General features: G+C 49.5%; 4 protein-coding genes across 4 annotated transcripts; all 4 read left to right on the forward strand.

The window, feature by feature from the left end:
- Positions 1–798: 798 nt before the first annotated feature.
- Positions 799–3220, forward strand: Pdw03_3465 (VHS subgroup; the record flags this gene model as incomplete). Its single annotated transcript, XM_014676677.1, has 9 exons — positions 799–838; positions 975–1024; positions 1106–1140; positions 1216–1291; positions 1368–1466; positions 1526–1646; positions 1696–2331; positions 2385–2585; positions 2637–3220. 9 exons carry the CDS (start codon positions 799–801, stop codon positions 3218–3220), a joined length of 1842 nt encoding a protein of 613 aa, XP_014532163.1.
- A 2338-nt stretch (positions 3221–5558) lies between these two features.
- Pdw03_3466 (Fungal transcriptional regulatory protein, N-terminal) lies at positions 5559–8176 on the forward strand (the record flags this gene model as incomplete). The annotated part of the gene is made up of 9 exons (XM_066100496.1): positions 5559–5590; positions 5651–5770; positions 5823–6046; positions 6108–6658; positions 6713–6837; positions 6889–7037; positions 7090–7265; positions 7323–7506; positions 7602–8176. 9 exons carry the CDS (start codon positions 5559–5561, stop codon positions 8174–8176), a joined length of 2136 nt encoding a protein of 711 aa, XP_065955896.1.
- Positions 8177–9040: 864 nt separating this feature from the next.
- Positions 9041–12737, forward strand: Pdw03_3467 (PAB-dependent poly(A)-specific ribonuclease subunit (Pan2), putative; the record flags this gene model as incomplete). The annotated part of the gene is made up of 4 exons (XM_014676675.1): positions 9041–9169; positions 9236–10527; positions 10581–11699; positions 11765–12737. 4 exons carry the CDS (start codon positions 9041–9043, stop codon positions 12735–12737), a joined length of 3513 nt encoding a protein of 1170 aa, XP_014532161.1.
- Positions 12738–14064: 1327 nt separating this feature from the next.
- Positions 14065–16891, forward strand: Pdw03_3468 (Translation elongation factor EF-1 subunit, putative; the record flags this gene model as incomplete). The annotated part of the gene is made up of 5 exons (XM_014676674.1): positions 14065–14293; positions 14408–14458; positions 14663–15391; positions 15442–15624; positions 15684–16891. The coding sequence occupies 5 exons, from the start codon at positions 14065–14067 to the stop codon at positions 16889–16891; spliced, it is 2400 nt and encodes a 799-aa protein (XP_014532160.1).
- Position 16892: the final 1 nt, after the last annotated feature.

Consider the following 16892-nt stretch of genomic DNA (forward strand, 5'->3'; position numbering starts at 1 on the left):
CTCTATTATCGTTAGTTCTTGATGAGTGCAAGCAGCTACGGACCTTCGAACCCCGAAACATCTATTTCACAGAACGTTAGGAAGCACATGTGCCTAACATAGTGGAGACATGTTCAGCCACAGCCGATAGAACGTGGGAAGAAGAAACGGAGCAGCAGCCTACGGAATTTGTAGGGCGAGGTCCAACTAGCTCAAGCCAAAAAGAAACTGAAAACGGCAGAAACGAATGAAAAAAGAGAGGCTCAATCCTCAGGCATACATAATGTAGAAAAATTAGTTCAAATTCGACAATTCAAGCGAACAACAACTTGTCTATGAAGTATGTACCCTGTGCGAATACGGGGGTGTTCCAACGTCGTCATATGCTGACTCAGGTGACGAGTTCCGCCCGTACACAATAGGCACCCCCAACACTGTCCCTGACCAACCCCAAGGACCTGATTAACAGATACCCAACGCTGCAATAACTGCCATACTAACGCTCGCCAAAGCCCTGTCACTGTAATATTCATATCGCCTGCATCGACCCGCAGCCAGGCCGCATCCAAGCCGCATCCTTTGCTGTCGTCAACTCCCCGCATTCGGTGCTGGAGGATCACTGCTACGGGCTACACAACCACTACTTGAAAGATTGCCTGGTCTTGGATACGCAAGTCTAATTGGAATCTGTCGCTGGATTTTCGCTACACGAAAACAAGACCAGCCGTTTGTCAGAAGCTGAGCAGTGCTGCCTGACTTGCCGATAATCCACATACCATCCGGTGATTACCTGCGGCGGTTAGAGGACATACATTCGCGATGTTTCGCGCGCAGCAGAACCAATTTGACGACGCTGTCGGTAAGTTACACCAGTCTCTGCTGCGTCGGATACACTATGCACCCCTGGAGCTGGCTAGCCTGAAGGCAAGCTCCGGGGCCACTTTGAATCTGCTTGTGCGATGTGTTTACTGACAATTTTTCTCATTCCTGTATAGCTAAGGCGACGGACGAGAATCTGACCTCCGAGAACTGGGAATACATTCTGGTGCGTTGTGCATGAAGCTATATTGAATTGCCGGAATCACTACGGCCTTGGGACATCGCTGATTAGGTTTTTGTGGTTTAGGATGTCTGTGACAAAGTAGGTTCAGAGGAATCAGGGTACGTGGCTATCTCGGAATATTAGACTCATCTAATTCGCCCAAAGACCCGTTGCTGATTCTTGCCGTGATATAGTGCGAAAGAGGCCGTGGCTGCGATGATTAAAAGACTGGCTCACCGAAATGCCAACGTCCAGCTCTATACATTGGAGGTTTGTGGCCGCAGCCCGTTCCATGTGCTCCCTGAAGCGCAAAAATTTCCCTTGATTACAGCTAACTGGTTTCTAGCTTGGAAATTCGTTGTCGCAAAACTGCGGGTTGAAGATCCATCGCGAGTTGGCTTCGAGAAGTTTTACTGATGCGCTACTACGCTTGGCGAACGATCGTGTAAGCATGTTCCATTTCTCGTTTCCTCAAATGGCAACAATTAATATGGATTTGTCTAGAATACGCATCAACAAGTCAAGTCTAAGATTCTGGAGCGCATGGAAGAATGGACTGAGATGTTCGCATCCAACCCGGATTTTGGCATCATGGAACAGGCGTACATGAAATTAAAGACCACGAGTAAGTCTTTCCACGTCTTGAACGTCGGGCTCGACTGATTATCTTCCAGACCCGAATCTGCAACCACCGTCGAAACCTGGAAAGCGTGAGATCACCGATGTTGATCGTCAGATGGAGGAAGAGGAATTGCAAATGGCCCTAGCCCTCTCGATTAAGGATAAAGCAACCCCAGCGGCTGCTGTCGCGGCAGCACCTCGAGCCGAGGCTTTGTCTACTGCTGTTACATCGGTATCAGCTCCCTCAAATCAAAGGGAGCCCGCCGAGACTCAACCTGTTCTTTCGGGTACATCAGTAGCTACCGTATCGCGTGTGAGAGCGTTGTTCGACTTCCAACCGTCTGAGCCAGGAGAGCTTCAATTCCGCAAAGGCGACACCATTGCAGTCCTAGAGTCTGTCTATAAGGATTGGTGGAAGGGTTCCCTGAGAGGCCAGACCGGCATTTTCCCTCTCAACTATGTGGAGAAACTTCCAGACCCCACTGTCGATGAGCTGCAGCGGGAGGCTCAGATGGAAGCGGACGTCTTTGGCCAGATCAAGAGTGTTGAGAAGCTTCTGACTCTACTGAGCACCCGCAACACAGATCTCAACGTTCAAGAAAACGAAGAGATCACATCGCTCTATCAAGCTACACTTGCGATTCGTCCAAAACTCATCGAATTGATTGGGAAATATTCGCAAAAGAAAGGTAAGCGGCTAGCCGTTTGTTTTGCCATGAATGTCTCACTCACACATGTCTAGATGAATTTACCCAGCTCAATGAAAAGTTCATCAAAGCTCGTCGCGACTATGAGTCCCTCCTTGAGGCATCGCTAGCCCATCCGGCACAGCCTCAATACGGACGACATGCCCAGCCGCAGTACGGTTATTCTAGTGCTGCGCCTGCCGGGTACCCCTCTGCTCCTCAGGCAGATCCTCGATATTACACTCCCCGGCCTCAAGGTTAGTAGACTCTAGGAATCACCCATCGCCTCTCGATTCTAACTTGGCCAGATACCATGCCAACCCAGGCGAATGCATATGCACCATACCCCACCAGCGAGCAGGCTGGGCCATACCGCCCAGCCTCTCACTCCCCTGGTCCTCGCCACCAGGTCCAGGCAGGCCCGTCACAGCAGCCACCTCACGCCGACCCTTATCAGCCTGTCAGCCACCGTCCGCAATCTACTTACGATCACCCCCAAGAACTAGGCACTTCTGTCTATGATTCACCTGTCGATCACCCTGCTCCTGGCCAGCGCATGCCGTATCCCCCAACCTCTCAAGCCCCGCCTGCCGCTCACCAGCAATTCCAACAGCAGCAGCAAGACTACTCGTCCTCGGCCTACTCCGCCGAAGAAACAGTTCAGATCCCGCACCAGTTCCAGCAACAACAGCAACAATCCCCGTATCCTGACTCTCCCGGTGCCCATAAACCTCCTCCATCGCACCAGCCTCCACCGGCACCCGGGGCAACACAGCAGCCACAATATACCCCCTACAACCCGGCACCTCCAGCCGCAAGCACGAGTGAGTACCAGGCGTACCAGCCTCCGCAGGGTGGGGCTGGCTCGAATCCAGCTTCCTTTTATCGGTAATTGATTGGTTGTCGCGAAGACTCTCGTTCGGTTAATAGGAATGAATGCCTTGGCTGTATTTAATGTTGGGTTTGTAGTGTGCCATTTCAAACATTGTTCCTCGTTTCGTTACCCCTCCCTTGCTGGACATCTCTCTCTGTCAGGTATCTAGCTAGCGCTTTCGAAATTTTACCATACATAAGCTTTTGATCTCCATGTCTCCGTACGTAAATGCTGTGTCAACGGGACCCTACGTTTCCTAATAAGGAACCAAAAAGAACCGACAAGGAACATCTAAAGAGTGGTCCAATTCGCCATGAGGAACAGGATAAGCTTAATCTACAGCTTCTTGCCATGAAAGATTCGCTGTCTGCAGTTATTCTGTTGTCCATTCTTGAATGCCTGTCCCGCTTAATCTTCTCTCCGCTTCCAGAGAGCCCTTGTACCACACCCTATTCCCCCGACAAACAGCATCATTATCTCAGACTTGCTCATCGTCGGGATATCCACCCGGCATATGGAGTGGACATCTATACCGCGCTGGATGCTCAGAATCTTCCCCAGTTTATCAATTCGGGCGCAAAAAATTGCCAAAGTCATCCGTTTCTAATGCTGAGTGTCGAGAAGATGGTGGGCGGCTTATGGCTAGACTCTAAAACCCTTGGGGAAATTGAAAGACGAAAAGATGTACCATCATCGTGCAGATTTTGTAGTAGACAGTCGAAGACCAAATGCCGAGTTAATGACATCGTCCCCCACTGGCAGTAGATCCTCGATTGCACTCAAAGCAGGCTCAATCTTCCTTTCAAAATTTGGTGAGTAGAGGCAAGACGAGGAAGTAGAGATAGAAGGACTACAAATGACAGAAGAGCAAAGTCATGGGCTTCGCTTGCCCGTGTCCAAACGCCAATGGTGCACTCCCTTGATATCAGCAGATCTCGAAGCAAGTAGATTCGTCTACGTGTATTCCGAGTCTAGTGTAAAACCGCATCTCTCCAGACACAGACTTAATTTAGAGCATAAGCAAGATGTATGAGAAAGGCAAGATACACATCTGCCACAGAATGTATATCCTCTTACTACGAAGAAAGGAAATGATGGAATATATGGTTAATCAGAGCTTTTCTATCCCAGTCGGTCTTTTCAACAAGACAAATGGCTACGGCACGTATTTCTCCGCATTTGAAGTCCTCACCCACTGGAATGGACTAACTGTCACCGGTTCAAGCTGCTGTATAGATGAATTTTCACATACGATCTGAAAATCATGCATTGGCACGGCATTAACCCAAAAGGCTTTTTATACGAAGTTCGCTTTACGTCCATAGATCACGGCGGATCTACATTCATTCGACGTTGTCAGTGGGTCATTCCCATATCTCGAGTCCTTACGAGTCAGCCCTTGGTCGCCGGCCGAAAATGGACCCCCTGGCTTCCCCGGTCTTGTCGACGCGATTTTGGTCACTGGAGCTGCTGCAGCTGCTGCAGTCTATGACAAGATACGCTGGATTACAGCCTTGAGATCTTTGTATTTGAGATCTTTGTATTAAGAGAGTGTCTGCCGATTATCCTATGGTCAAAATTTTCGGATCTTGCTTTGGACATCAACTTATAGGTCAGGCCCTTCTCGAAAGTGACAAAAGTTACACGTCCTACGGATCTTCATGTAAGAGATCTGTTGAAGCTTTATCCAATGGCCACGGAATTGACATGCATCCTATCATCTTGAACCCGGCTTTTGTTTCCAACTTTCCACCTCCAGCTTGGTTTACTCTGGATCGGCCATTCCATATCCAGGTCATCCACGGTGACATCATGATATCTTCACCAGATGATACACTAGTTTCCTCGGGAAAGGGGACGATGTTGCCCGAACCGTGGTTCCATATCGGAAGCAGCCTTAAATGTCCAATCCAGGACCTCTACAAACCCGGCCACGGTCTCACATTACAAGGACATTTTGAATTCGATATGTTCCCCACCACTGGGCTCTGTCATTTAATTTGCCGAGCAGTTTTCCTGGTCCGTGGATTTGTTTGCCTCGCATCTAGAAACATCAGGCGCTCCGTGGCGCTTGGCAAAGAAGATGACGATTCCAAGGTAGCGGCGGAGGCAGTCCTTTAGTTTTTCACTGGAGAAGTCAGGAATTTGAGCCCAGAACTCAGCTCATCCTCATGCTGAATCCATTGCCCAATTTTGAAAATGTTGGATTCTCTTCGATTGCGGGGCCCTCGGAGGTCCAGGCCGGTGTCCCCGCAGCCTCGGGTGGAACACCCGATCCATACAGTTCGACGGTTTCACACTGGTGACTGAAATTTGATCAACATCAAAGTCAGCGGTAAGCGGCCGTTTCTGAACGATGGCAGGCTCCAATTTACGATCTACCAACGCGTAAGTCTGCAATGCGTCGTCTACATCTCCCGCGGCGGTGGGGGTATATTAACAGGACAGATGCGAAACATGTCGAAGACGCAAAGTAAAATGCTCCGGTGATAAGCCTTGTCGCGCTTGTATGAAACATAATTGGGAATGCACCTTTGGCCACTCCGGTCGCAGACGGTTTTCTGAAGCGTAGGTTCATGCGCCTCGTAAGCTCTGGGCAGTCTTGCTGACTGCCAGTCAGCCAAGTGAACCATCTATTGGAAAAAGTCCGAGCCTATGAAGAGCAACTCAGTTCTCAGACTGCAGGAGGTCAAGTTTCTTCATTGCCTTCTTCAGAAGCACCAGATGAGACACCGAGGTGTCAATCTGCGCAACGAAGTCCTTCAATGCCTAGGAATTATGAGCCCCCCAATCAGGGGCAAGATGAGTTCTTATATCCCAAGAACGATTCTTCGACAAGTCCGGGTAACTTGACGAATTTGATTCTTTTTAACCTGCTTGCAATAGATACTGACCCTTATTGAAGCAACGGATCTGACCTCCGGCCCTGCATTCGAGTCTCAAGTCAGATCGCTTCTTGACTGTTCGCCTTCCAGTGACCGCAGCTTTCATGGACCTACTTCAAATTTTCAATATCGGGCTGATCGATTACCTCAGTGGACGACATCGGTCAAAGAGCTCGTTGATAATGTTGCCGACGTATCTTTCCCGTCTTTGGAGGAATCACAGCACTTGCTTGACCAATTCCTTTTTTATCTTGGCGTGAGCCAGCACTTTTTTGATCCACGATCATTCTCGGACGATCTTATGTTGCTGTTTCAGAGCCCAGAGACAAGGCAGCAGCAGATGAACTCTCCATGGTTTGCAGAATATCTTTTGGTCATGGCCATGGCAAAGCTCATGGATGTTCAACATCCAACATCACAGACTCCCGGGACGGACTTGTTTGCTGAAGCCTTGAAGCGTCTTCCTCCGCTGCATCATATGGGCGGGGAAGGTGTTATCGCTGTCGAGATACTGACATTGATTACTACATATCTGCAGTGGTGTGACCGCAAACATGATGCATATCTTTATGTATGTCATGCAGGACCCACAAAGCCTTTAAACGGTATCATTGACATGTGGTAGATCGGACTCGCACTGCGGCTTGCTATTGCTCTTGGGTGCAATTTACGGGAAGTCGACCAACATTGCCTCCCCTCCCAGAGTGCTCACAGATTAAGACTATGGTGGACAGTATACATGCTCGACAGGTAGGCTTTCTTGGCAACCTTGGGTGTTTGGAACCCAACTTACACCTTTAGGCGCCTTTCATCGGGTCTGGGGCTAGCAGCAGGGGCAGATGAGCGGCAGCTACGCACTGAAATCCCGCGGAACGCGATGGGATTTCAGTCACCAATTGCCCTTGCCATCAATGTTCGTATCGCCCGTGTCACTGATGATATAATGTCATGTAAGCCATGCGTTGCTGGACTTTAAACTTCGTGCTAATACACCAAAATCAGCCCTGTATGGCATTAAGTCAATCACCCAACTGGAACTGGTCCAAAAGATCCAGCAAATTCTCCAAGAACTGCATGACACTGGTCGATCATTTCCTAAATCTTTAATGTTGGACTTCAATCGACCTTTGCAGTTGGTACCTCGCACAGGTGCATCATTGTACCTAATGCTTTTCCAGGTGAGACAGTCCCCAAGCGGAACACAACGTCAATTATGTTTCCTGATTGAGTAGCAGGCTATTATCCTATGTACGCGGCCAATATTACTTCAACGAGCTCGATTTCGAGTTCAGAGCCAACAACAACCACAGTCACCTGATCCAGCGCCAAGTATGCTGCTGCGTCTCTGTGATACATGCGAAGAGGCAGCCACTAGAAGTCTCGCAATCCTTGAATCACTTCGTCACCAGCAAACCATCCGTGAGTCTTCCCAATGCTTCAGCCAACGGACCCCTGCCCCCACACAATATGTATCGCATGTGTATCAGACCCAAGAGCTAACACATTATTCTAAGCCCGGTATGGCTTTTTTGATCTGGATGCAACATTCTCCGCTGCATTTGTGCTGGTCATTGTAGGGTTCTTGGACAAAGCACAAAGCAAACCACCATTAGTGCTGGATCAAGCATCTCGAGTGCTTCGATTTCTAGCAAGATCTGGCAATCTGGCGGCCGAGCGACGCCTGCAGGATATTGCACAATCTTATTCGCACGTTTGGCCAGATCATGTTTTCCATGCAAATGTTTCGCACACTGATGCAGCCTCCCGAGACAAGACCCAGACATTTGCTGCAAGCCCATGCTCGAGACAAGATGCGTTGTTGACTTCCGTGGATTATCCACCATATATGGCTGTGACTTCAAGTAGTCGAAGTGTTCATCAAGATGAGAGCAGGCTGCTTGAGCCTTGGTCTAACATGGATGCTCCAGATATCATGTTTGATATGCAGGGAGACTGGAATTTTGATCTTACCGGGGAAGCAGAAGGTATCTATTCCAGTTTTCATAATCCGACCTTGCCACTGACCGGAGTTGACTACATCGACTGGTTGGAGATCGAAAAAGTAATCAACGGACCCTTGAGCGGATAGAGAAGGGTGTCTATTGTGATACCCCAAACAAATTGTGGATTCAATGAGATGACATCTTTTGCAGACTGAGGCCGCAGTCCAGAAACCTCCCATGTGGATAGCTTTATCCGGCTTGCACTTGTGCACAATCGCAGGCTTTTCGCTTGTGGCAACTATAATGGCCGTTTTACATCAGATTTCAGATCAATGCTCACTTTATGAACAACTAGATTCGGTTTCCTCTTGAACACTCTCATTAGACGAAACAAAGGCTGTGTGTGAAATGTAATGGCATCAAACCTGACTCTTTGTTAGTGATCCAAGGCCAGTCGCCACAGACTTGCACCTAGGCATCTCCTGGACTGTATAGATGAAACCATCTTTATCTTCTGATGTGAGCCAAAATTGTATGCCTCTGCCGTCAAAGAAAAGTTTTGTTTCTGCACAAAAACCTTTACTCTAGGTATAATTCACTCTTAAGTTCCAGCGCCGTAGTAGGCCCCGTGAACTTGGGGATATTGTCTTCATCACGTGATGTTCCAACATCTCACCGTTCCTGTTCCTCGCCGGCAACATGCACAGTAGTTGGAGTCCGACCGATTCTCATTTCCTCGCGTCAGGCAATTTGAGCCAAGCCTCGACTGTCTGTTTGGTGCCTTTTCGACTCCAACCCTTCCACCGTGTCAAAAGCCCACCACCAAATCATCTGATAGCTTCCCCGCAATCGCGTCCCTCGCGCCAAACGATGCCCACACTCGCTGGATTCCCACGTGGCTGAAGATAGCAGTGAAAAGTAGGCTCCACCAGGCCGGCGCATCGAAAATAGAGACAGAACGCATAAGACATTCACCGTTCTAGAGTTGGACTCCAGAGGCTACCGCAAGCATGGAGGCCGACTGGGATGAGCTGTCGCGTATCCCAATGCCGCCGCCGAGTCCGCATGCCATGCCAACTGTGGCAACGGCGACGGCATTTGACGATATGATGGAACTTTTGTGGACAGGCAATGAATATGTGAGTACCGATGTTGGCTGGGTCATCCCCGAGACGGGACGCTGATGAGTATGTTCGATTCTCCAGGGCAGGGTCTCTTCCTTTTACGGACCGGAGCTGCAACGTTATACCTCTGTTCGAGCCCATCCAGTTTCTGAGGGCTCAGTACGGCAAATAATCTTCCACGAAAGAGGCGTGATTTCGCTATCATCAAAGAGTGTGCATATGATTACCCGACGGGGTTTGACACAGTGGCACCTTACTCACGATGAAATGGTCGACCTCCGCTGCATGAGCTTCACCGCTCAAACAAATCGAATCCTTGTCGCAGGTTCTCAGCGCGTGATGTTCACGGTAGATATTGATAAGGGCACAATAGTCGAGAAGCTGCCCACTGAGCACGGCTACACGATGATGAAAAAGAGTCGATATCTCTGTGCGGCCACAGATACTGGATCAGTCAATGCCCTTAGTCTCTCGGACTTCAGTGTTGTCAAGTCATGGAAAGCTCACGGGACAGGCGTAAATGACATGGATGCGCGAAATGACCTGCTGGTCACCTGTGGCTTCTCAGTCCGCCACCTTGGATCGCCAATCGTGGATCCTCTAGCCAATGTTTATGACTTAAAAACCTTAACACCGTTACCTCCGATTCCGTTCCATGCTGGAGCAGCATATGTGCGAATGCATCCCAAACTTCATACCACCAGTTTTGTGGCCTCACAAACAGGTCAACTTCAAGTGATAGATCTCATGAATCCAAATTCGGTCAACTTAAGACAAGCTAATGTGTCACTGGTGCTTGGAATTGATCTATCACCATCCGGGGAAGCATTGGCCATCAACGATGCTGAATGCTCCATTCACTTATGGGGCTCGCCGACTAAGGTTCATTTTAATGAATTGAGCAAGGAAACGGAATTTGCCGATGTTCCTACGCGGCCTTCTCAGGTAGATTGGTCTTCCGAATCTCCATTGAATATGGTCGGGATGCCTTATTACCACGAACGTCTCTTTTCGGCGTGGCCAAGCCATTTACTTTTTGAGGTTGGCAGTCCGCCGGCTCCATTGGATCAGTCTATGTTACCATATTTACGCCCCGCAGAGATAGGACACCATGCTCCAAACCCAAGAAAGACTCGTCGATATCAAATTGAAAACACTCGCGCATTGACCACAGCAGAGCCGGCTCTTATTGCACCAAAGTTTTTGAGTGAAAAGGCCCGGGATTATAGCAAGTCAGACGGCTTGGTTGGCGATGCTGCAGAGGCTTTGGTAGGGGCGAAGATCAACGGAGAGAGCGATGACGATCCATTGCTCAAATACAGCAACGTAGAGATCAAATACAGCCGATTCGGTGTGGATGACTTTGATTTCAGGTACATCCTCCTCTTCCAATTCATTTACTACCCTTCGCTCACGTTCCCTATAGATTCTATAACAAGACGTCTTTCTCTGGACTAGAGACTCACATCTCCAACTCCTTTACCAATTCCCTCCTTCAGCTTTTCAAATTCATACCACTCTTCCGAAATCTAGCCCTAAATCATGCAGCCGGGTCATGCATTTTTGAACACTGTCTTTTGTGTGAACTGGGCTATCTATTTGACATGCTTGAAAAGGCAAGCGGGCAAAATTGTCAGGCCACCAACCTTCTCAAGACATTCAGCAGCTTCCGAGAGGCCTCCAATCTGGGCCTCTTTGAAGAGAATCTTACCAACAAATCGCTCTCAACCGCGATCCAAGCAGTCAACCGATTCTTCCTGACTCAAGTAGCTCAAGACTTCCGGACGATTCAGCCTAACTCAGAAGAGCTCGATCAGCGCTTAGCCACCATTGCGTCTGAGTCTATTCGGTGCATGTTCTGCCAGAACGAAATTGTGCGCCCTGGCAATTCACTTGCCAACGAACTGATTTACCCGAACATCGATATTAAACATGTACGCCGCAATCCTCTATTCCGCTTCTCCAATATCCTACGTGCCAGTATCGAGCGAGAGACACAAAACCGAGGATGGTGCAATTATTGTCGTCGCTACCAGCAGGTGACCATTCGCAAGACCATCCACCGCATGCCTTTAATTCTCATGCTCAATGCCGCCCTGACCAACCCTCTCTGCCGTCGGCTCTGGGCAATCCCAGGATGGTTGCCTGACGCCGTTGGAGTTCTCGTTGATGCGAGCGGACAGGTCATGTGCTTTGAAGGCGATGATCTTCGTGTCCGAATACAAAATCAAACACCTGGCCTCGCGGTATATGATCTGATTGGCTTGGTCGCGGAGATTGATATCCCAGAACATCAAAAGCCCCATTTGGTTTCTTTCGTCAATGTCTCCATTTCAGGTGCCGAGTCTGAAGAACAAGGCAAATGGCACCTGTTCAATGACTTCTTGGTCACGGAGGTCGACAGAGATGAAGCACTCCGATTTACGCAGCCTTGGAAACAACCTTCCGTGCTAGCTTACCAAGTGAGAGACCCACGCCATGTGGTCGATGACTCTTGGAAGAAAGTCCTCGATAAAACCCTGCTATTCCGCGAATGGTCTTTGAAGTAAGTTTTTCAAGACGATTGATCTTGACGCATGGATAGAAATACTAACAGTCGGCTTTCTGTAGTGGCGGCCATCAGGTTGAGTCATGTCAAACTCTCACCGAGGAGGAAATGCCACAGCCCGGAACACCTGTCGCATTGGACACCGAGTTTGTTGATCTGGAAAAAGCCGAGATTGACGTCAAGGCAGACGGGTCCAAGGAAATGGTACGCCCCAACAAGAGCGGGCTGGCCCGTGTTTCCGTCTTGCGTGGAGTGGGTGTTCATGAAGGAGCTCCCTTTATTGATGACTACATCACCATCCGTGAGCCAATTGTGGACTATGTGACCCAGTATTCCGGCATCAAGCCCGGTGACCTGGATCCGCGAACCAGTGAACACAATCTTGTCCCACTAAAGGTTGCCTACAAGAAGCTTTGGCTGCTTCTAAACCTAGGTTGTGTATTCGTTGGTCACGGTCTAGCCTCTGATTTCCGTAAAATTAACATCCAAGTGCCCAAGACACAAACCGTGGATACACAGTATCTCTTCTTCCACCCCGGGAAGAACCGGCGTCTCAGTCTCAGGTACCTGGCCTGGGCTGTCTTCAAGGAGCATATCCAAGAGGAACCCGCACCTGACACCTTACAAGGTCACGATTCGATCGAGGACGCTCGCATGGCTTTGCGTCTCTGGAAAAAATTCCAGGAATACGAGGATGCAGGTATTGTCTCGCAAATGCTTGAAGAGATCTTCCGCGAAGGCTCCAAGCTAGGATTCCGCCCACCTCCTAAGAACGGAGGCACCATCACCGTTCTCTCCCGACCTGGCACCGCTGTCACTTTGCAGAATGACAGCGGTCGCAACACTCCTAGCACCCCGGACACACGATCCGTGGTGCCAGTCGCCCTAACATCAGCCGCTCCCATCGCTGGACCCCCCAGCGCCCCTACCACCCCTCGTCAGGCTTTCAGGCGATCGATGGCCTTGACCCCGAGTAACGGGAGCTTTTCTGGACCTGGTACCGGTGATTTCTTTGGAGGTAGTCCACTTCGATAGATGACAATTCTGACCTTTTTTCCACTTGGCTCGTTTGGCTCTTTCCACATCATGTGTGTCGGAAAAGCTGATTCCGTATATTCTCAAGCCGTTAGAAGTGATAAACTCAGCCTGTGAATAGAATAGGGACGATAATAATACAGATTCTAGTATAAATAGAATAACTCTTTTTGGTCTTGAGTCATTGAAGTCTTCATCGTGTAGAACGTTCCTTTCCTTGTCCGGAATAGGAAAAAACAACTTTTTACCCCTAGTTAACAAATCCTACGTCCGCATCATCACCCTCCCCCCCCCTACCGGCGTGCTCTCGAAAACGTCTGGACTTTCTGTTTTCCTCTCGACTATGCTACTTGACGCAACTAATTTGATTGGCCACAACATCCGGGACACTCTACTGGAGCGGAGTTCATGTATATCCAAAGCTGTTCCCCGGTTAAAATCAAGCGGAAGTTCTGGGGAGGGGGATTGGTTTAGCACGGCTAGATTAACTGCAAGCCCTTGACCCATGACAAGCCCACCTTCTGGCACTTAGTCTCTTACATAGCCAGTTCAGCGGAGCGGGAGTACGTCGCAAGTTTGCAGTAGCTGTAAAAAGTACGGATATCCTCTGCCAAGATCACTCTGTGACACGGTACTCATCTTGTACATGTTTCAAACCGAACAGGAAATGTGAGACGAACCGAAGCTTTAGGCCTAGGAATGTACAAGACTTGCCACAATGTCCTTCTAGTTGACCAGAAACAGCCAAGTTGCTCGAGGTGTCGACTGAGCGGACTCAAGTACGTACCAACATGGACAGACTAAAAGACGACCAGGGCCCGCAAAGAGCTCGATCCAGTCTCGGACAAGTTTCCTACTTGACAAATTCCACAAGTGACTTCCAAGGTTGTTTCTAGTGGGATCGTGCTTAATTTAATCTTCATGTTCGGGTCACTTGGAGGAACTCTGCAAAACCTGATGGAAGGAGCCAACACTTTAGCTCTGCCAACTTCACCAACGGAGGGCCTTGACACATTTTTTGACGGAAATTTGAGGGACCTCTTCGACGTCAAATTCCCATCCCAGATTTTGATCTATCTAAGCAACTAAAATCTTACGATTTGTTCCACTGATAGATTGTAGAACCAAGCCATAAACTAGACTAGGATTGTAGTGTTTGACATCAATGTTGGATGTTAGAATGGAAGGCACACCTGATGTCATCTCCAAGGCCAGAAAAAAGAGAGGGCGGTGAGAAAAGCGGTCAGCTCAGTAGCTCCTAGTTTGTTACGGTCCCTTCTTCGTCACTTGCTACCCCTCGTTCATAACCCCACCTTCTCACGCCGTAATGTCGCGACACCGTATCAAGGATGTTGGATACGACGAGGAAGATTTTTATGACGATGACGACGCAATCGCTGACCCCGAAGAACAAGAGTTTTTGCAACAGTGCACCACCGCTGTTTTGCAACAGCTCGGTGCCGGGCAACCGTCAGTGACCGCCACGAAAGAAGAAGTCCAGGACGCATTATGGCACTACTACAATGATATCGAGAAGTCAGTCAATTACTTGAGGGGTATGTTTAATTTCATGATACTTAGATCCTCCGCATCACATCATCTTATCTATCGCGGGTTTCCGCGTTCAATTGTTTGTTGTGAAATTCAGCTAACCGAAGTTCTGCGTGCAGGAAAGAGAGAGAAGGAGGCTACGAAGCTGCAGAAATCGAAGATTCATTCAGGTAAGCTAATTTTATGGGGTAACTCTTATCCTAAAGTATCGTCGCTGGGCTCGGGGTCTGAGGCACATGATATTCTGTGCGCGGGTGCTACTGTCCCTTGCAAATGAAAATGTGTGTATCTGGTCCAAATCCATCCCATGTGATCTTTAGATACTCGAAACTGATGCCATACAAGTTTGAACCATGTTCTAACAAAACTTCTAGTGCCAGCATACCCTGCTCCTCCTCCTATAGCACACTTCTCGGCTGCCGATTTCTTTCGCGATTGTCCCTGGCTCAACATACCATCTCATCGAAAATCAGAAATCCTGATTGAGCCGCTGTATCCACGTTTGGGGCTCTTGGGAGGTGCGCCGGAGAGTGGTGGAAAACTTTCCAAACTGGCCGCCCTAGCTGCAGCCCGGAAGAAGAAAGAGAGCGAGAAGGCACCCCTGCCAGAAACTTCGACTCCATCAACTCCCAAAGTCGAACAACCAAAATCGCCACTGCTTGATCATCCGGGAAAATCACGCTCCCTTCGTGACAGACTTGCAGCTAGCGGGAGGTCCGCACCAAAAGCTTCAGAGGGTTCTGGGTCTCTCCGTCGTTTGGCAACCCCAGGCTCCTCTTTGCATCCGACACCGAACCGGCCTGAATCCGAAGCCAAAAAGCCATCAGTTTCTGAAGCTTCGGAATCAATGCAAAGGGTGGTGCTTGAAGCGAAAGAAGAACCAGAACCCCGGCAAATAATGTCCACCATTCGAGCTTTGCCGTCGACATTTGCCAGCACTATCGTTGGCGCAGCAACGGGCCCGACAGCAGCTGAGCCCAGCCACTTGCACTCCAGCAGCTCAGACTTGTTGAGGATCTATGGGCAGGATCATGCTGAACCTTTTGACTTTGCAGCGCCCAGTCCCGACGATGTCGTTCTCAATGCACAGAACACAGCGAAAGGTTTGGCGATCCGCAGGAAGGTTTAGAGGCAACTGCCTAATAATATGTAGGAATGAAGTCGAAATCAGCCGGATCGAAATCGGCAGCGGTGAAGAAAGGCCAGTCTGATCTGACAGGTGGCCTGAAGGATCTATCAGTGGAAGACAAAGTGTTTGTCAAAAGCAAAAATCTTGATGTCATATCAGAGTACAAGAAGTCCACCCGCAAGCGGTCCGCAAACTTTGTGGTTATTGGTAAGTCAATCGCCATTGGTGAGATGATGCCGGCCTAGACTAACTCAAGTTCAACATAGGGCACGTCGATGCTGGAAAGAGCACTCTCATGGGACGGCTGCTAGCCGATCAAGGTGCTATCGACCAACGGACTTTAGATAGGTATCGGCGAGAGGCCGAGAAGATCGGCAAGGGCTCATTCGCACTAGCCTGGGTGTTGGACCAAGGGTCGGAAGAGAGAGCACGAGGCGTGACGATAGATATTGCCACCAATCAGTTCGAGACCGAAAAAACAGCCTTCACAATTGTTGATGCACCCGGTCATCGTGATTTCGTCCCGAACATGATCGCTGGTGCCAGTCAGGCAGACTTTGCTGTTCTGGTCATCGATTCCAGTGTGGGCAAGTTCGAGTCAGGCTTGAAGGGCCAGACTAAGGAGCACGCTCTCCTGGTACGTAGCATGGGCGTACAAAAGGTTGTGGTAGCTGTGAACAAGATGGATACTGTGCAATGGGATCATGATCGCTTTGAAGAGATCGAACAGCAGATCTCCGCATTCTTGACCACTGCGGGCTTCCAGGACAGCAATATCTCGTTTGTGCCGTGTTCAGGGGTTCTGGGTGACAACATTTCTCGGCGGACTGATGATCCTCATGCGTCCTGGTACACAGGTCGCACTTTGATTGAAGAACTGGAAACGTCGGAGCCATACACACACGCTCTGGACAAGCCTTTACGTATGACAATTGGTGATGTCTTCCGAGGTGGCGTGCAAAGTCCGCTGTCCATCTCTGGTCGCATCGACGCAGGCAGCTTACAGATAGGCGACCAAATCCTGGTTATGCCCAGTGGTGAAACAGCAACTGTGCGCAGTTTGGAGGTTGACAGTGAACCAAGTGACTGGGCCGTAGCAGGTCACAATGTCGTCTTAAACATCGCCAACATCGACCCTATCCACCTCCGTTCCGGCGACGTTGTTTGCCGTTCTTCCTCTCCCATTCCTACAATCACTTCTTTCACCGCCAAGGTCCTGGCCTTCGAACACCTGATGCCCATGCAAGTGGACGTGCATCGTGGCCGCCTACATGTACCTGGTCGCATCGGCAAGCTGGTGGCGTCTCTGGACAAAGCATCTGGAGCGGCTATCAAGAAACGTCCCAAGATTGTCGGCCCGGGAGTTGTGGCGCGTGTTATAGTTGAAATGGATCAAGCTGTTCCTCTAGAAGCACCGACCAGGATTGTCCTGCGCGCAGGAGGCTCAACGGTGGCTGCTGGTTTATTAGAATGAG

This window comes from Penicillium digitatum, chromosome 1, assembly GCF_016767815.1.
Source record: "Penicillium digitatum chromosome 1, complete sequence".
NCBI classification, from domain to species: domain Eukaryota; kingdom Fungi; phylum Ascomycota; class Eurotiomycetes; order Eurotiales; family Aspergillaceae; genus Penicillium; species Penicillium digitatum.